Source organism: Macaca mulatta, chromosome 16 (genome assembly GCF_049350105.2).
Source record: "Macaca mulatta isolate MMU2019108-1 chromosome 16, T2T-MMU8v2.0, whole genome shotgun sequence".
NCBI lineage: Eukaryota > Metazoa > Chordata > Mammalia > Primates > Cercopithecidae > Macaca > Macaca mulatta.
This window is the reverse complement of record NC_133421.1, coordinates 19,607,948-19,628,649: the sequence shown is the minus strand read 5'-3', so window position 1 is coordinate 19,628,649 and position 20,702 is coordinate 19,607,948. Positions and strand designations below refer to the sequence as shown.

General features: G+C 47.3%; 1 protein-coding gene across 3 annotated transcripts in view; it reads right to left on the bottom strand.

Annotated features, from left to right (window-relative positions):
• Positions 1-20,582, bottom strand: part of GID4 (GID complex subunit 4 homolog) — a 31,154-nt gene extending 10,572 nt beyond the window's left edge. For 2 of the 3 annotated variants that reach the window (XM_077968680.1, XM_077968679.1), the window contains exons 1-3: positions 19,983-20,528; positions 14,412-14,471; positions 4,588-4,695 (exon numbers count right to left, since the gene is read on the bottom strand). In XM_077968680.1, coding sequence (XP_077824806.1) covers positions 4,588-4,695; positions 14,412-14,471; positions 19,983-20,420 — 606 coding nt within the window. In that variant the 5' untranslated portion in view covers positions 20,421-20,528. 3 annotated transcript variants of the gene reach the window in all.
• Positions 20,583-20,702: the final 120 nt, after the last annotated feature.

The window sequence follows — 20,702 nt, the reverse complement described above, 5'->3', positions numbered from 1 at the left end:
CCAGCCTGGGCAACAGAGTGAGACTCTGTCTCAAAAAACAAAAAAGAAAAAGAAAAAATCTATATATCATCAGTACAGATGCAATTTTTTTTTTCAAATATTTTCAAACTGTGGCTGGTTGAATCCACAGATACAAAACCCACATATATGGAGGGCTGACTCTACATTTACAACAGGAGATCAGGAATAGGTTACAAAACTGCATCTTATGATCCCATTTTTAAAAAAGACAAAAAACAAGTATACACTGTATACCCAAAAGAGATTCAGGAAGAGGTTAACAGCATTTTAGTTTTAGGTGTTGCCATAGATTACTCCTTTTCCTCCAGCTTTTCTATTTTTTCAAATATTTTTAAATAAGCATGTGTTAATTTGATAAGAAAACATCTTAAACAAAAAATCAAGATACAGAGATACTAAGTCATAGATTTTGTCACATAGATTTATTTTATTATTATTTTTTGAGACAAAGTCTCGCTCCTGTTGCTCAGGCTGGAGTGCAATGGCATGATCTCAGCTCACTGCAACCTCCGCTTCCCAGGTTCAAGTGACTCTCCTGCCTCAGCCTCCTGAGTAGCTGGGATTCCAGGCGTGTGTCACCATGCCTGGCTAATTTTTATATTTTTGGTAGAGATGGGCTTTCACCATGTTGGCCAGGCTGTTCTCGAACTCCTGACCTCAGGTGATCCATCTGCCTCGGCCTCCCAAAGTGCTGGCATTACAGGCGTGAGCCACCACGCCCAGTGTCACATAGACATTTTTATCCTATGTAGACTGAATATATGGAATCTTGACTTTACAGCACTAGTATAATAGCAACTTAAATACCACTAAGGAAAATCTGAGGGTGCAATACAATATCTCTGATTCTAGTTTATAATGAAAAAATGACAGCCTAGGTGAAGTGTATTCAACATTGTAAATCTCAGACAAACCCAGGTGTAGTACAGAGCTCCAGGAATCCCAAGTGGGAACCTGGGAGTCCTCCATGAGTGGGGAAAGTTAGGGGAAATGCTGAGTACTAAAAAAGCAGCCACAAACTGCTGGAGGAGGAAGCACTCCATAGGCTCAGCTCCCTGGCTCAACCACACCTCACATGCCAGTACCAAGGGTGGCCTTCTTAGTTCCTCTCTCACCCAAAATGTTTCAATCCAGTCTAGCAGAGTCTGCAGACCCAGATCTCTTCCAGTGTCCTAATGGAAGTCAATGGGAAAATTAAGAGTTGCTTTCCAAATATTTAATTTGTAGTCAACCTAGCCTAAAACCGAGTGTCACTGGGCTTCAAAGACTTTGCTTTTTGCAGGACCAATATAAAATGGAAAATAGAGTTGAATGGGAGAGAGGCTGTGGTTTACTACAGGGAAGAACCTTCTACTCTGGTGCTGTACAGGACGGGAAGGAGCCATCTTGTGAGGCAGCAAGCCATGCAGGAAGAGCCTAGCGCTGGGCAGAGGTGGGTGCATATGGTACCAGGGAGCCCTTCCAACTCCACCTGCTGGTACCCAGCACCTTCATACACCACTTGGGCTCCCCCAACCTTCTGGATACTCAGGTTATGTGCATTCTCTTGTATCACAGAGAGACACAAATGACTCTCTAGCTATTGATGTCCATTTGCTACAACAATCAAAATGTACAGAATTCAAAAAATGCTCTAAAAAGCTCAAGTTTAAATTTAAATTTAACTGAACCTCAGTATTTGATCGATCTCCTTTTCTTACTCAAGTAAAAAACAGCTTGGGGCTGGGCATGGTGGCTCACGCCTGTAATCCCAGCACTGTGGGAGGCCAAGGCAGGTGGATTACTTGAGACCTGGAGTTCAAGACCAGCCTGGCCAGCATGGCGAAACCTTGTCTCTACTAAAAATACAAAAATTAGCCAGGTGTGGTGGCGCACGTCTGTAATCCCAGCTACTCGAGAGGCTGAGAGATGAGAATCACCTGAATCTGGGAGGCAGAGGATGCAGTGAGCTGAGATTATGCCACTAACTCCAGCCTGGGTGACAGAGTGAGACTCTGTCTCAAAACAAAACCAGGCTGGGCGCGGTGGCTCACGCCTGTAATCCCAGCACTTTGGGAGGCTGAGGTGGGCGGATCATGAGGTCAGGAGATCGAGACCATCCTGGCTAACACGGTGAAACCCTATCTCTACTAAAAGTACACAAAATTAGTCGGATGTGGTGGCAGGCGCCTGTAGTCCCAGCTACTTGGGAGGCTGAGGCAGGAGAATGGCGTGAACTCAGGAGGCAGAGCTTGCAGTGAGCCGAGATTGCGCCACTGCACTCCAGCCTGGGCGACAGAGCAAGACTCCATCTCAAAAAACAAACAAACAAAAACAAAACAGAATAAAACAAAACAAAAACCCCCAAAAAAGAAAAACCAAAAAAACAGGTTGGGTGCAGTGGCTCACACCTATAATCCCAACACTTTGGGAGGCCAAGGCAGGAGGATCACTTAAAACTAGAAGTTCGGCCGGGCGCGGTGGCTCAAGCCTGTAATCCCAGCACTTTGGGAGGCCGAGGCGGGTGGATCACGAGGTCAGGAGATCGAGACCATCCTGGCTAACACGGTGAAACCCCGTCTCTACTAAAAAAAAAAAATACAAAAAACTAGCCGGGCGAGGTGGCGGGCGCCTGTAGTCCCAGCTACTCAGGAGGCTGAGGCAGGAGAATGGCGTGAACCTGGGAGGCGGAGCTTGCAGTGAGCTGAGATCCGGCCACTGCACTCCAGCCTGGGCGACAGAGCGAGACTCCGTCTCAAAAAAAAAAATAAAATAAAAATAAAACTAGAAGTTCAAGACCAGCCTGGGTAACATAGTGAGACTGTCTCTGCAAAAATAAAAGAAAATGAGCTGGGTGTGGTGGAACGTGCCTGTAGTTCTAGCTACTCAGGGTGCTGAGGTGGGAGGATTACTTGAGCCTAGGAGGTTGAGGCTGCAGTGAGTTATTATCATGCCATTGCACTCCAGCATGGACAACAGAGCAAGACCCCAACTCTAAAAAAAATTTTTTTTTTTTGAGACAGAGTCTCGCTCTGTCGCCTAGGCTGGACTGCAGTGGCTGGATCTCAGCTCACCGCAAGCTCTGCCTCCCGGGTTTACGCCATTCTCCTGCCTCAGCCTCCCGAGTAGCTGGGACTACAGGTGCCCACCACCTCGCCTGGCTAGTTTTTTGTATTTTTTAGTAGAGACGGGGTTTCACCGTGTTAGCCAGGATGGTCTCGATCTCCTGACCTCGTGATCCGCCCATCTCGGCCTCCCAAAGTGCTGGGATTACAGGCTTGAGCCACCGCGCCCGGCCAAAAGTTTTTTAATAAAATAAAAAAATAAAAAACATTAGTAAGCAAAGCAATTGATCTCTAGTGAGGTGAACTCAAGACAACGGTCTGCGGGAGTTCTCTCCACAGACTGCTGTGCCAGAACCAGGGGAGAGTTTAGACAGCCAGGTGTGAGAGGCAATGGGAAGAACGAGTTCTAGAATCTTCACTACTGACACAGACATTTCTGGTTGGTTTACGGAGGGTAAACCCATTGATCTTCTCCAGTGTTAAACAAAAATTCACCATCACCATGGTCAACTAAAGCAAAAGGTTACTAGACAGGCTGAGAAACTGATTTTTTTTTCTTTTCTTTTTTTTTTTTTTTTGAGACGGAGTCTTGCTCTGTTGCCTAGGCTGGAGTGCAGTGGCGCGATCTCGCCTCACTGTAAGCTCCGCCTCCCAGGTTCACACCATTCTCCTGCCTCAGCCTCCCGAGTAGCTGGGACTACAGGCACATGCCACCACACCTGGCTAATTTTTTGTATTTTTAGTAGAGATGGGGTTTCACTGTGTTAACCAGGATGGTCTCGATCTCTTGATCTCATGATCCACCCGCCTCAGCCTCCCAAAGTGCTAGGATTACAGGTGCGAGCCACCGCACCCAGCCAAGAAACTGATTTTTGAAGACACGGTACTTATATGACAACCAATGAAAAGATCCCAGGACACTAACTCTGAGTTGTCTTGAAGCACTCACTACCGCTGAGTGAGAATGCTCTACACTTGACAGTTAAAAAGCAGGGGCAGCAGGATTTATAGGGGTGTACTTAAGACAAGACTATACTTGTCTGTTAGGAGCGAGGATAAAAAGAAACGATGTGGCTCTGCCCTTATAAGCCAGCGGGAGGGCAGATTCCCACAACATCATCTCCATCTAATGCCAGCCCCGAAGCCAGAGGTCATCACTGCATGTTTCACAGGGTTTTCCCCAAGCAGAGGTGATTTGAAGGGAACAGTGGACAGAAGATAGACAAACAGGTGGGAAGGATAGGAGGACACTGTTAAGATTCTGATAGCTGAGCAAAGTTCTGGCTAGAACTCTGGGGTTGCTATCATCAGACCACCATTTGCTATTTAAGCAGCAGGTCAGATTGTATTTAAACTCTTCTCATAAGGAAGATGGAACAACTGAGGTCTGTGTGCGGCGCAACCTTTTACTTGGCTGCAAAGCCCCAATAATACCAAATAAGGGACAAGGTCTCTGGCTCCCAGCATTTCTTCAGTTCTCTAGCAGCCCCTGGATGACACAGCGCAGATCAGACTTACTCACCCAGTGTTTCCGATCAACATCTTCATCTGCATCCCACTTGCGAGTTAAGAAAGGGTGTTTTTTGCTGATTATTTCTCCTTCAAAGAAGGTCGTAAGGGTTGGATACTCCTATGGTAAAACCCAAATATCAAAATAAGATGGTGACTGAGAGTTTTTAACCTTTTTACAAAGGAAGAATCAACTTTGCTTTAACTTCTTTCCAGTACCTTGACACCACTACCTGACAACCCAAACCAGAGTTAGATCCAGCCAGTTTGCCAACAAGCTGTGGCAATGGACCTGAATCGAAATCACCCAGAGAATGAAGGGTTTCCTGGATTTTGCCAGCAGCAGACAGCCCTTCTCTGACTTCACTTGTTATGTGCTAGTCTCTTAGAAAAGAATTTGGATGTTTCCACAAGTAAATTTTTTTTTTTTTTTTTTTTTTTTTTTTTTTTTTTTTTTTTTTTTTTTTTTTTTTTTTTGAGACGGAGTCTGGCTCTGTCGCCCAGGCTGGAGTGCAGTGGCTGGATCTCAGCTCACTGCAAGCTCCGCCTCCCGGGTTTGCGCCATTCTCCTGCCTCAGCCTCCCGAGTAGCTGGGACTACAGGCGCCCGCCACCTCGCCCGGCTAGTTTTTTGTATTTTTTTAGTAGAGACGGGGTTTCTCCGTGTTAGCCAGGATGGTCTCGATCTCCTGACCTCGTGATCCGCCCGTCTCGGCCTCCCAAAGTGCTGGGATTACAGGCTTGAGCCACCGCGCCCGGCCACACAAGTAAATTTTGAATATTCTAGCATACAAAGCAGATCATAACTTAGCAGATTTTACTTTCCAAGGTTAGAAACAAAGAGGCTCAGCCGGGCGCGGTGGCTCACGCCTGTAATCCCAGCACTTTGGGAGGCTGAGGCGGGCGGATCACAAGGTCAGGAGATCGAGACCACGGTGAAACCCCGTCTCTACTAAAAATACAAAAAAAAAAATTAGCCGGGCGCGGTTGTGGGCGCCTGTAGTCCCAGCTACTCGGGAGGCTGAGGCAGGAGAATGGCGTGAACCCGGGAGGCGGAGCTTGCAGTGAGCCGAGATCGCGCCATTGCACTCCAGCCTGGGCGACAGAGCGAGACTCCGTCTCAAAAAAAAAAAAAAAAAAAAGAAACAAAGAGGCTCCAAAATCCCTGTGCTTACCACTAAGGCTCTCTCAAACCACTGGTTCTCCAACTGGCTCAGTCATTTGTCCCTTTTACACCAATTCTCCAAGGTTCCAGGGGTGGATTTTGGGGTAGAATACCTTTTTTTTTTTTTTTTTTTCCCTGAGACAGTCTTGCTCTGTCACCCAGGCTGGAGTACAGTGGCACAATCTCGACTCACTGCAACCTCCTCCCACACCCTGGGTTCAAGCAATTCTCCTACCTCAGTCTCCTGAGTAGCTGGGATTACAGGTGGCCGCCACCACGCCCAGCTAATGTTTGTATTTTTAGTAGAGACGGGGTTTCACCATGTTGGCCAGGCTGGTCTCAAACTTCTGACCTCAGGTGATCCACCCGCTTTGGCCTCCCAAAGTGCTAGGATTACAGGTGTGAGCCACCGCACCCGGCCTAGAATACCTTTTATTTTGGCTGGGTGCGGAGGATCATGCCTGTAATCCCAGCACTTTGGAAGGCTGAGGTGGGAGGATCACCTGAGATCAGGAGTTCGAGACCAGCCTCATGAACATGAAGAAACCTCATCTCTACTAAAAATACAAAATTAGCCAGGCGTGGTGGCGCATGCCTGTAATCCCAGCTACTTGGGAGGCTGAGGCAGGAGAACTGCCTGAATCCGGAGGCGGAGTTTGCAATGAGCCGAGATCGTGCCATTGCACTACAGCCTGGGCAATAAGAGCAAAACTCTGTCTCAAAAAAAAAAAAAAAATGGCCGGGCGCGGTGGCTCAAGCCTGTAATCCCAGCACTTTGGGAGGCCGAGATGGGCGGATCACGAGGCCAGGAGATCGAGAGACGATCCCGGCTAACACGGTGAAACCCCGTCTCTACTAAAAAATACAAAAAAACTAGCCGGGCGAGGTGGCGGGCGCCTGTAGTCCCAGCTACTCGGGAGGCTGAGGCAGGAGAACGGCGTAAACCCGGGAGGCGGAGCTTGCAGTGAGCTGAGATCCGGCCACTGCACTCCAGCCTGGGTGACAGAGCAAGACTCCGTCTCAAAAAAAAAAAAAAAAAAAAAAAAAATAATTAAATACTTTTTTCAGTGTTCTATATGTTCAGAGAAACTTTTAGTAATGAACTATAGAAATGGTCCCTGAAGGTAGTCTTAGAATACCTTGATATATAGGGATACATTTAATTGTCACATGAACTAAGAACAACTTATATGAGGAAAAACACATGAACTAAGAACAATTTCTATGAGGAAAACATATGTAAATCGTGTCTGAATGTAAAAACCATGCCGTTGAAAATATAAGCAAGAAGCCATGTGCTGGCTTGGGTGCTTTGTTAATTGCTCTTTGTTCATGCGTTAGTAAGTAGGCACCAATGATTTTCAAAAAGATTAGTAAGACAAAAAGTTAACACCGTAAAAAGTCTACAATTTCCCTGCATTTGTAGAAACCAACCAACTACCCGCCCCTCAGGCTACCTTGCCAGCCCCTGGTGTCTGCCAGGAGCACGGTTATGACAGTCACTGGCCTGGCAAACCACAGATTACAGTCCTAATGTCGAGGACTGCAGAGGGCCCATGTTTTTCCTTCAGATCAGATGTAAGCCCCTCTTATTCTGCATCAAACACCTCGTTCTGATGGCTTTGCCACATCTACCAAGCTGGCCTCCATGTAGTGCAGGACCTTCCTGAGAGAGGCTGCCACACTAAAAGCCACTGGCGCAGAGGCTCCCAGGAAACAGAACATCACCACCACCACCAGGAGGCCTGCTTTAGGATGATACCCTGGAGGGAATCTGTTTCCTTAACAGTGAACCTAAAATATGATAAATCTAACACTGCTCCTGGCCGGGCGCGGTGGTTCAAGCCTGTAATCCCAGCACTTTGGGAGGCTGAGACGGGTGGATCACGAGGTCAGGAGATCGAGACTATCCTGGCTAACACGGTGAAACCCCGTCTCTACTAAAAAATACAAAAAACTAGCCGGGCGAGGTGGCGGGCGCCTGTAGTCCCAGCTACTCGGGAGGCTGAGGCAGGAGAATGGCGTGAACCCGGGAGGCGGAGCTTGCAGTGAGCTGAGATCCGGCCACTGCACTCCAGCCTGGGTGACAGAGCAAGACTCCGTCTCAAAAAAAAAAAAAAAAATCTAACACTGCTCCAAATCCACAAACCCCCTATCCTAACACTGTTGCTGGATTCTTCACATAAATATTTAAATACACAGACTGAAAAAATGAGAGAGGAGAAATTTTCCTAAATGTAAACCTAATTTTTAAGGTATAAGCTAGCTTTTTTTTTTTGGGGACAGAGTCTCGCTCTGTTGCCCAGGCTGAAATGCAGTGGCACGATCTCGGCTCACTGCAACCTCTGCCTCCCGGGTTCAGGTGATTCTCCTGCCTCAGCCTCCCGAGTAGCTGGGATTACAGGCGCCCGCCACCACGCCCGTCTAATTTTTTGTTTGTTTTGTAGAGACGGGGTTTCACCATATTAGCCAGGATGGTCTTCATCTCCTGAACTCGTGATCCGCCTGCCTCAGCCTCCCAAAGTGCTGGGATTACAGGCGTGAGCCACCACGCCCAGCTGGTATAAGCTAACTTTTAATTATAATCTGTTCTAGGAAAGACTACTAAGGAAAAAGTTTTCAATAAATCAGCATTTGAATTTGATATTTTAAACTAGAAGCTTTTTTTGTTTTTTTTTTTTGAGATAGAGTCTCCCTCTGTCACCCAGGCTGGAGTGCAGTGGCACAATCTCGGCTCACTGCAACCTCCGCCTCCCGGGTTCAAGCAATTCTCTGTCTCAGCTTCCCGAGTAGCTGGGATTACAGGTTCCTGCCACCATGCCTGGCTAATTTTGTATTTTTAGTAGAGACGGGGTTTCACCATGTTGGCCAGGCTGGTCTTGAACTCCCGACCTCATGATCCACCCGCCTCGGCCTCCCAAAGTGCTGGGATTACAGGCATGAGCCAACTAGAAGCTATTTATATTATCAAGCTTTAATCTTTTTTTCTGAACTTCCCTGAAAGGGATAGGATGAAATGATAGAGGTTTTAATACAAGGCCAAGCCTGGTGGCTCACAACTGTAATGCCAGCACTTTAGGGGGCCAAGGCAGGAGGATCGCTCGAGCCTAGGAGATCAAGACCAGCTTGGGCAACATAGTAAGACCTGGTCTCTATTATTAAAAAAGGGAGGGGTGGGGAGGAGGTCCTAATACGATTAAAACACTTATAGTTTAAATCACTAGTTTTCCTAATGAATAATTCTGCGCTGACTTCTTTGTAAACATACTTTAGGCAGTATATCAGGGTGACTACAGGGCACCCTCAAACTTTGAGAATTAAATAAAATAAATACCTAATAAATGAGATTCAGTGTGTACAGAAGTCACCGAAAAGATAAAATATTCTCAGAGCAGGAACAGGAAATTCAAGCACTTTATTACAGCCCAATGAGGGGTAATTTATAGAGCAGACGAAAAAACCATGTCAGAAGAAAGGATATCAAGAAATGAGTAGGAGAGGCAGCAAAAGCAGGAGTGAGCATCCCGTGGTGAGTCTGGCTGTTGTCAGCCATTTAAGTCCCCCAACTAATCCTCTCACTGATTCCAGGCTCACCCAAAACTCTCTGGTGATGGGTACCACGACTTTCCATGTAGATCTGTCCTCTGGGGGACTAACATTCAATTGGCCGATAAGTCAACAGGAACTTCTGGAACACACAGGAATCTCATACTATGACAAAACCTGGCACTTCTGTTTCTGTGAGTTTTGGTAGGTGTGACCTGTCTCCCTAGTTCAGCACAAGTGTAGTACAACTTCAGCTGGAGCTTCCAATCCTTCCAAACCCAAGTAATGAGTAAATGGGGGGCCTGCCCATAGGTCCCCAAAGGCTGGGTTCCCAGGTACCCCCTGAAAGCTGCTGGTTCCCCAGAAAGTTTGCCTCTCTTGACTGACGGACGGCTCAAAAGTGCAAAAGGAATGTTATTTGACATTTATTCTTTACATTTCCAGAATTTCATTTCCAGAAGGCATCAAAACAAACTTTAAAGCTCTGTTTTGCAATGTGGCAATTCCTCAAAGAGCTAAAAACAGAACTACCATTGGACCCAGCAATCCCATTATTGGGTATATACCCAGAGGAATATAAATCATTCTACTATAAAGACACATGCATGCAAATGTTCACTGTAGCACTATTCACAACAGTAAAACATGGGTCAACTTAAATGCCCATCAATGACAGATTGGATAAAGAAAACGCGGTATATACACACCAAGGAATACTATGCAGCCATAAAAAGAAATGAGATAATGTCTTTTGCGTGAACATGGATAGAGCTAGAGGCCGTTATCCTTAGCAAACTAATGCAGGAACAGAAAACCAAATACCACCCTTGTAAGTAGGAGCTAAATGATAAGAACTCATGGGCACAAAGAAGGAAACAACAGGCTGACGCCTGTAATCCCAGCACTTTGGGAGGCCGAGGTAGGCAAATCACCTGAGGTCAAGAGTTCGAAACCAGCCTAGCCAACATGGTGAAACCCCATCTCCACCAAAAGTACAAAAAAATTTAGCCCAGCGTGGTGGTACACATTACCTGGGAAGCTGAGCAGAACTGCTTGAACCTGGGAGGCAGAGGTTGCAGTGAGCGGATATTGCACCACTACAATCAAGCCTGGGCAACAGAGCGAGACTTCATCTCAAAAAAAAAAAAAAAAAAAAGAAGGGAAGAACAGACAATGGGGTCTACTTGAGGGTAGAGGATGGGAGAAGGGAGAGGAGCAGAAAAAATAACTATTGAGTACTAGGCTTAGTACCTGGGTGACAAAATAATCTGTACAACAGTTATATAGTTATAACAGTTATAAACCGTGACATAAATTTATTTATATAACAAACCTGCACATGTATGCCCAAGCCTAGAAAAAAAAAAAAAAAAAAAAAAAAAAAAAAAGCTGTGCTTGTTTGTGAATGTGAGATGTGAGGTAGCTAAGAGGCCATTTATCTCCTTTTTTTTATTTTTTGACACGAAGTCTCACTCTGTTGCCCGGGCTGGAGTCCAGTGGCAGGATCTGGACTCACCACAAACTCTGCCTCCCGGGTTCAAGTGATTCTCCTGCCTCAGCCTCCTGAGTAGCTGGGATTACAGGTGCCCACTACCACGCCCAGCTAATTTTTGTATTTTTAGTAGAGACGGTATTTCACCATGTTGTCCAAGTGGTCTTGAACTCCTGACCTCAGGTGATCCACCTGCCTCAGCCTCCCAAAGTGCTGGGATTATAGGCGTGAGCCACTGTTCCTGGCCTATCTTCATTTTAGTAGATACTTTTCCACATTGTATACATGAGGAAGACAACTACTATGACTAAAACCCAAATTATAGTTTAATTAAATTAAAAATTTGATATTTTGCCAGGCATGGTGGCTCATGCCTGTGATCCCAGCACTATGGGAGGCCAAGATGGGTGGATCACGAGGTCAGGAGATCGAGATAATCCTGGCTAGCACAATGAAACCCTGTCTTTACTAAAAATACAAAAAATTAGCCAGGCGTGGTGGCAGGCACCTGTAGTCCCAGCTACTCTGGAGGCTGAGGCAGGAGAATGGCGTGAGCCCGGGAGGTGGAGCTTGCAGTGAACCGAGATCACGCCACTGCACTCCAGTCTGGGCGACTAAGCGAGACTCCGTCTCAAAAAAAAAAAAAAAAAGTTATCACATAGTTGCACAACTTTGTGAATACACTAGAAGCCAATGAACTGTATACTTTAAATGGGTGAAATGTATGGTATGTGAATATATCTCAATAAAGCTACTAAAAAACATTATTTAAAAAGAATTCTTCTACATCTAAGGCCTGAGCAGGACTTGCTTTAACTCAACACCCCTGCAGCAGCATAATGTGGTTTATTTATTGCTCGACCAGGAACAGGCAACTCTGAGGAGGGTATGTGCTCATCAAGGCCACGCCATCTGCAGAGGTTCTGTTAAGAGCCTAGGGCTCCCCTTGGGTTAGCCCCCAATGAAGGGCCATTGTCAATGCCCCCTCCTCAAAGGAGCCTGACTGCTGCTCTCGACAGGGGCTTCCTAAAGGAAGGGCTACTTGCTCCCAAAGGAGAGCTCAATGCCATTAGCATTTCTGTATACTTCTTCAAGATTTCCAATGCTACTTACCATTTCTGTGCAGCTTCTTTTTTTTTTTTTGAGACGGAGTCTTGCTCTGTCGCCCAGGCTGGAGTGCAGTGGCCGGATCTCAGCTCACTGCAAGCTCCACCTCCCGGGTTTACGCCATTCTCCTGCCTCAGCCTCCCGAGTAGCTGGGACTACAGGCTCCCGCCACTTCGCCCGGCTAGTTTTTTTTTTTCTATTTTTAGTAGAGACGGGGTTTCACCGTGTTAGCCAGGATGGTCTCGATCTCCTGACCTCGTGATCTGCCCGTCTCGGCCTCCCAGTGTTGGGATTACAGGCTTGAGCCACTGCGCCCGGCCTCTGTGCAGCTTCTTATCACTCAAATGACTGGTTTTGGAGTCAGCATTAACATTCCAATGTCTTACACACTTGCTGGTTTCCTTATGACATTCAGTGTTTGTGTTCTGCACCCAGTTAACTAATGTATGTGGCTACCTGAGAGTTGAGCATATTCTGTTTTAGGATCTTTTCTCCTACCACAAAAACAAAGGCTGGAATCCTGTATTTTGCTATCATTTCTACTCCTACTTGATTTGATACAATTCTCGAGTTAAATAAGAAATACCTTTTGTCTCAACAACAAACTTCTTAGGAGATCCTCAATCAGTCAAGCTTCTAATAGAAAAGCAGGAGAACCAGATAGGAACCAGGAGCCAGAAACCTGTCTTAAGACTGAGGCTCGTCAGGACTTTATAAGAGAATCACATATTAGTATCATATTCGAGTCTGTCATTTTCTCTAACACTCCCAGAACAAGTCCACTGATTGTCTTAGAGCAGGACTTTTTTTTTTTTTTTTTTGAGACAAAGTTTCGCTCTTGTTGCTCAGGCTGGAGTGCAATGGTGCAATCTCAGCTCACTGCAACCTTCACCTCCTGGGTTCAAGCGATCCTCCTGCCTCAGCCTCCTGAGTAGCTGGGATTACAGGCGCCTGCCACCACGCCCAGCTAATTTTTGTATTTTCAGTAAAGACGAGGTTTCACCATGTTGACCAGGCTGGTCTTGAACTCCTGACCTCAGGTGATCCACCCACCTCAGCCTTCCAAAGTGCTGGGATTACAGGTGTGAGCCACCATGCCTGACCCCAGTATTTTTTTTTTTTAAAGAGAGAGGATCTTCCTAGGTTGCCCAGGCTGGAGTGCAGTGGCTATTCACAGGCATAATCACAGCACACTGCTGCCTTCAAATCCTCGCCTCAAGCGATCCTCCAGCCTCAGTCTTCTGAGTAGCTAGGACTACAGGCACACACCACCATGCCTGGCTAATTTCTTAAAAACTATTTGTAGCGACAAGGTCTTGCTATGCTGTCCAGGCTGGTCTTGAATTCCTGGCCCCAAGTGTTCCTCCTGCTTTGACCTCCCAAAATGTTGGGATTACAGGTGTGAGCCACAGCACCCAGCTTGGAGCAGGAATTTTTAATTCTCAATTTCACAGATGAGAAGACTGAAAGAAGTTAAAGGTCACAGATGGAGGAAGGGGCAGCAGAAGAATGCCACCCCAGTTCCTTTCCACTGTCCCATCCAGCACAGCACTCCATCCAAATACTGCTGGGTCATCAGACCATGACAGCTGACAAAGGCCAGAGGCCCCCTGCAGCTAGGTCTGGCCTGGGCATTCCCAGCATTCACAGGGCCAGTCTAGCTACCTCCTTCCACTTCCTGTTTCCTTGCTAATGGAAAAGAAAGGATGCTCCTCCTTGCTTTCTAAAGTCCCAGGATTTCTGAGGTTTAAAAAGTTGCTTCAAAGAAAAGAAAATACTCTGCACAGCAGGTACTTCTGCTGGAAACTAGATGGTCACTTTCCTTTTTTTTTTTTTTTTTGAGACAGGGTCTTGCTCTGTTGCCCAGGTTGTAGTGCAGTGGTGTGATCTTGGCTTACTGCAACCTCTGCCTCTCTGGTTCAAGTGATTCTCTGTGCCTCAGCCTCCCAAGTAGTTGGAACTGCAGGTCCGTGCCACCACGCCTGGCTATTTTTTTTTTTTGTATGTTTAGTAGAGATGGGGTTTCACCATGTTGGCCAGGTTGGTCTCCCTACCTCAAGTGATCTGCATGCCTCGGACTCCCAAAGTGTTGGGATTACAGGCACGAGCCACTGCGCCCAGACAGTAACTTTTCATTGTTCCTATGAACTAAGAGGTTTAAGGAACTTAAAATCTCATTATTTATAGGACTGATGCTTATCTCAGAAACCGTTAAACTTATGATGAGGGTGGTAGCTATATTCTTATTATTTTTTACCCCAAAAAGGGTTAAAAATAAAATCAATAGTGTTGGTTGTGACGATTTTGACATACTCATAAACTTTTCTTTAAAAGATTTGTGAATCTGTACAATTCTCAACAGGACACACTGAAACTGTCTGCTTTATGTTCCCTATACGGTAGCAATGCTCAGGAGTAGTCTGCTTTAATTAGGCCTCAAAGAGTTGAGACCGCCTGCCCTTAACCCCAATGAGTCTGCGGAGCCTCACACCACGGACTTTCCAGCGCTGGTTTGTGTGAGTACTTACCTCAGTAAGGCCTTTAATCTTCAAGTACCCACAAAGGTAAGAGTTCCCCGTGTCCACGTGCTGAAAAGAAAGGATACGCAGCCTGTTACAAATAGATAAACTTACTAGGGGACATGCAGGAGGGTACTCTGGAAATCCTGTGAGGCCAGACTAGTGGTCAGTGAACACCTGGTGCGGCCCAAGGCTCATCCAGCCTCTGGGATCTTGAGAAGTTCTCCCTACACACATGCCTGTTCTGCTGAAGCAAAGTGATCCCAAGACCCTCTCAACTTCCTTCAGCTGAGTATCTTGAGACTGAAGTGCCTTTCTGGAATGGGGTGCCCACTCAAATTCATTTTCTGTGCTATCTTCAACACACGCCTCCCGGTCATCTAGAGACCCTGAACACTGCTGGGTACAGGGTCTCTGTCTCTGCCTGTACACATGGTGTCATCCCTAACCTCAGGCTTGACTTTCTTTCTAATGTCTTTCAAGCCTTTTTCTATTTCTGTGTTGCTCAATCATTGTTCTAGGAGGTCTGCTCCTCTTCTAGTTTTTACACTAAATATCATCCTGCATTATTTCTTTATGAAATGGGCAGATTGTTCAGAAATGGCGTCCTATAAAGACTTACATGGTATAAACTTCAGTTATGAACCAAAATGCCAACCAAAACTCTGACTATATTGTGAATGTCCACTCTGTGCATTTTATATATGAATGCTGTGTTTCTTAATGAAAAGAGTCAGGAGCCTAAAATAAATAGAAATAACAGGCATAGTAGACTGTGAGATTTAGCAGTCACCAATTACTGGTTGCTGAGACACTGCCGGATACTTACCCAACAACCAATTTCCTCCTTTTTCATGCTGGCAGGGCCCAGTTTTTGCTCTGGTACCTACCTACCACATAAGACTTGGTCAACCTGATGGATCTAAGGCACACAGGTGTCCCCATCCCCTTGCAAGTCATGTGTTTAGGGGTCAGTGACCCATTTCTGGCCCATCAGATGTGTAAGTCTCCTGGGTGTATCTGTGAAAAATCCCTGGCTTTTGAAGAGGTGCATGAGGAAGAAATGGCTTTTTTGTCCCCTGGTGGTGACAGTATCTGCATGGAGTCCTGGGGCAGACATGTAGACAGCAGGTGAGAAATAGGCCAGGAAATGCTGAGGATGGTAGTATAGAAAGATGGAAAAAACTGGGCCCATCGTAGGTCTCTGAATTAACCAACCTGAAGCCACGTCACCTCAAAACTCCTCCTGATGTGAGATTTCGCTTAAATCTATACAGACTTGTTCTGAATAGGGAGTTTCAGATTTCATGACAACTGGATTCACTTACAAGTTAAACCCTTGAATTAAAGCAAACCAAGTACAAGGGTACCTGCGGTACACTGAGATTTTAATGGTAAGTGAGGTCTTATTTCAAGAAATTAGAATAGTTTTGTGGCATTTATCGCATTTGTGAGCTTGATTACTTCCAATTATACCATAAACCAAATAGCAAGCCATGCTTAAAAACTGTAATGAACTTAGTCAACCAGATGATGTCAGTACCAAAGCAAATGGACTTCAATGAAGCCAAAGTGCCTTCACAGTTTGGTGCTGGTGACAAAGGTATTCCCTGTGAAAACTGCCAAAGCATTGTAAATATCCTCATTTGCTAACCTTGCCATTGGACATTATCTAAAACAGCTAATCCACACTAACATGGTTCAGCAAAGAACTTTTATTAAAGGACACATAATTCTAACCTGAGTCTTTAAATTTCATGCATGCAATTCTCATTGAATTCAATATAGTTTGGGGTTTTGCAGCTGCTGGAAAGGGTATCAGGTGGCAAGAATACTTGCTAATAAGATTAAAAATTGAAATGTAAATTGGCTAACATTTTGCATGGATTATCACATGCTCAAGAATCAGAATTTCAGCTTGGCCTCCATTCAACCAAGTGTCTCTCTATTTCTGCCCAAATTGATCTTGATAATGGTTGGTGAACTCAAACACACCACAATGCATACAGCTTTTGCCAAATGGCAGGCGAGCATCTCAAGAAAGATAACAGGGCACATGTTTAGCAAGAAGGTCTCACAGCACAGCTGTGTCCAACGGCTGCTCTTTTAAATATTCCTTTCACAGCGACCAGGCCTCCCTTCTACTGCTGGCTTCTTAGATGGCAGAGGAGGAAAGAGAAGTCACAGTAAGTTGGGGGTGGAGAGGAGACCCAGTCAGAAACTCACAAAGCTTTGAGGAACTCTTTAAATTAGAATCACAAAAAAGAAAATGCTCCAAAACAACAACAACAACAACAACACAAAAAACACATGAAAAGATGCACAACATCACAGTAATTATAGAAATTCAAATCAAGACTACAATGAGAGACCACTTCAAAAACACTAGGACGGCTACAATAAAAAAGATGAACAGTGAGTGTTGGTGAGGATGCGGAGAAACTGGAACCCTCACCCACTGCTGGTGGAAATGTGAAACAATGCAGGGGCAGTTTCTCAAAATGTTAAAACAGAGTTACCATGTGACCCAGCAATTCCACTCCCAGGTAGTTATCTACAGAAATGAAATATACTCCACATAAAAACTTGTACATAAATGTACATAGTAGTATTATTCATAGTAGCCAGAAGTGAAAACAACCCAAATGTCTATCAACTGATCACTGGATAAACAAAATATTGTATATCCATTCAATGGACAATTGTTACAATGAACAATGCAATATAAGTGCTGATACATATTACGATATGGCTGAACCTCGAGGACATTATGCTAAGTGAAAGAAGCCACTCTCAAAGGGACAAATACTGTATGATTACATGAAATGTCCAGAATAGACAAACAACAACAAAAATAGATGAGCAGTTGCCTAGCATTGGAAGGGGGGTTATGGCTAAGGGTTACAAGGTTTCCTTTTGGGGTGACAAAAATATTCTAAAATTAGGTTGTGGTGGTGGTTAAACAACTGTGAATATACTAAAAACTACTGAATTGTACACTTTAAATAAGTGAATTATATCTAAATAAAGATACAAAAAGAAAGAAAAGAAAATGAGAAGAAACAAAAAGAAGCTGAGTTATAAAAGGCAGAAGTAAGTCTAAGAAGGCTGTGTCTGACAAACTAGTCCTGGCTGAAAAACCAGATGATGGGGCAATTCACATGCCACTGACTAGTCGTGATGATGACCAAGCAGCTCACCAATCCAGATGTAGGGCAGCATTCATTGGCATGACCACCACCCCCACCATCAGACATCCTACTCAAGTGGCTCCCAGTCATCCACCAGGTTTCTGCTCTGGGCTGCCTGAGACCTGTCAGCCCTGCCCCAACTCAACCACAGCTTCCACTGGTTCATGATTCTTCTGAAAGGAGCTCAGAAGTGACACCTTAATGATGGAAGGGAGCAGCAGTTGCTGCAGTAGCCAAAGCAGACTCCTCTTTGATGCCTGGCTATCCTGCCAGTTGTCCCCTACTACATCAGAAACCATCAAACTGAGCAACAGGGACAAATCCAAGATCATTCCAAACGTGACCCACCCAGGGATCTCACCTCCAAAATTCTATGATTAGGTGTAAAACAAACCAAAAAACCCCAGTACCTTCATACTCGACTCTCACATTTTAAGAAAAAGAGAAGAAGATCACCGCATTAGGCATACAGTTATGAAGATAAAAATATTTCAGCCACAATCGTTTTTCCATTATAATAAATATCGTGGTTCATGATAGAACTTTACAGCCCAAAGATATGATTAACATGATGATGCTGTTTCAAGTAAGCAGAGAAGACGATTTATTCCCACAAAGCAATATGAGAATAAAAGAGTGATGAGTGCTCTGCAGTTAGCAGAAAAGGGACCCTCATTGTCTTTTGGATGGGAGACCTACTCTTCAGAAGTGAAACTAAGATTTGTTTTAACTGACCAAAAGGAAAGCTTGAGGAACAGATATACGGTACATTCCACCCTCACACCCGGGGGGCGGGGAGGGGGGCAGTGGGGCAGCACACAGTGCCTTTCAGAGGGACAGGTGTTTGGAGGGGCTTCTGGGAACAGCCTGGCAGACGAGGTGTCAGACTAAGGAAAAAAGGGCAAAGGAAAGGGGTCCTCGGGCAGGCAGGGGTAGGTATAGAGGAGGAAGAGTTTAGTAGGGAAGGGAGATAAAAAGGAGTATTCATGGTGGCTCAAGTCTGTAATCCCAGCACTTTGGGAGGCCAAGACGGGCGGATCACGAGGTCAGGAGATCGAGACCATCCTGGCTAACACGGTGAAACCCCATCTCTACTAAAAATACAAAAAACTAGCTGGGCGAGGTGGTGGGCACCTGTAGTCCCAGCTACTCGGGAGGCTGAGGCAGGAGAATGGCGTAAACCCGGGAGGCGGAGCTTGCAGTGAGCTGAGATCCGGCCACTGCACTCCAGCCTGGGCGACAGAGCGAGTCTCCGTCTCAAAAAAAAAAAAAAAAAAAGGAGTATTCACCACTGCTACTCCATTTCAGCTGGCAGAAAGTGTCAAGCCTGAGAGGAGTGAGGTGTGGGAAAGGCCCAGACAGGTGAAGCTGTACTTCCGAAGCTGATCAGGGACTGGCAGCAGGTATTTAGGAATCCAGGTCAAATGGGGGGAAGCGACTGGACATGAACTAAAATTGGGTGAGTTAGATTTCCCAGTACGTGGGTACCAGAGACTGAGAGGAAGCCCTGTGCCGCTGAGAACAGTTAAGAATAGGAAAGAGGGTCCCCTGGAACCAGGATCAGGCAAGACGAAGGTATGGGATGGGGGAGTCTGGATAGAGGCCAGGAAGACTGGGAAAAGACCGCAAGTGGTCCCAGAGCAGGGGCAGGAGGCCTGGGGGTAGAGAAGCTGGAAGGAGTTGGGTGCCTGGACCATGAAAAGACAGAAGCAGTGAGTGGAACAGGGGACCCAGGAGGCAACATCCCAGCAGACTGTGAGCGGCACTCAGGGAGTGAGTGCCTGGTCTTGAGGTGGGGCCAGGGCCTGACCAGTCAGTTGTGGGTTAGGCGCTCCCCCGTCTGGGGGTCTGATGAAGCCCTCCTAAGGAGATCTCAGGAGCAGGAAGACCCCAGGGTCTGCGGATTCCTGGGACTGAGGAAGGGGCGGGAGGGCATGTCTCAGGTCTGAGAGAATCTGACATGGGCCCAGACACGGGGAGGGTCCCGAGTCTGGTGAAACCAATGGAGAGTGCTTCAGGGTCTGAAAAGGGCTGGTGGCAGTCCCTGATCTAGGGACGACAGGTCATGGGGAGGAAGGACCCAGGCCTTTCCCTAGTCATGAGGGGCTTCCGGATCCCAGACGGGCCGGTCACGGGCTTCAAGTCTGGGAGTGTTCGGGGTCCGCCGGGAGCCGGTCACGACGGGCTCCGGGTCCGAAGGGGCAGGTCAGGGCTGGGGCTCGGAGAGTGTGAGACACAGGCTGGGCAGGTCCCGGGTGGGAAGCGCCGGGTGCAGGAGGCCCCGGCGGCGAGGGCCTGTTCCGCGGCTGCGGGCTCGAGGAGCCGAGGCGGGCACGGCCCGTGAGCGCCGCGAGGAGGCCCTCGGGCCCCGGCCCGGCCCGGCGCTCACCTGCAGCACCACCTCTACGTCGTACGAGTTCCCCTTGCTCTTCTGGTGGCCGCGGAACTTGGAGCCGCTGTAGAGCAGACTGGTGGCCACGCCGGGCTGCTGGGTGTTGATGGGCGGCGGCGGGATGAGTGAGGCCGCGGAGGCAGCCGAGGCACCGGCCGGCGGGGGACACTCGGTGCGGACGGGCATCGCGGGGTCCCCCGGAGCCAGGGCTGGGGGGAGTGGGAGAGGAACCGCCGCCGCCGCGCGGGAGCCGAGGAGGGTGGCGGGGAGGGAGAGGCCGGGGCGCGCACGCGCGGGGTGGGGGCGGGAGGGGCGACCACCCGCCCGCTGCCTGCGGACCAAGCGCTCTGGCCGCCACCGGGACCCAGGGACCTGCGAGCAGGGCCTCCCAGTCCTGAGCTGGGTCCCCCTCCCGACTTGCCCTCGCGCACACATACACACACAGAGACACTCACAGACACACTCACACACGCACACACACACCCCGCCCCTTCCGATTGGCTCGGGCGAGCCTCGGGGGCGGGAGCAGGCTCACGCGGCGCTTCCGCCCATTGGCGGGAGGAGAAAACACGTGGCGGGGTGCGCGAGCGGCCCGCTGGGACTTGTAGTCTCCTCGCCGAGGCGCGGCGTGGAGGGGGCGGGGCGAGGTGCGTTTGTGATGCTGATTGACTGGGGGTGTGCGCAGGAGGTTTGCGAAGGCGACGGCGCGCCGTTGGT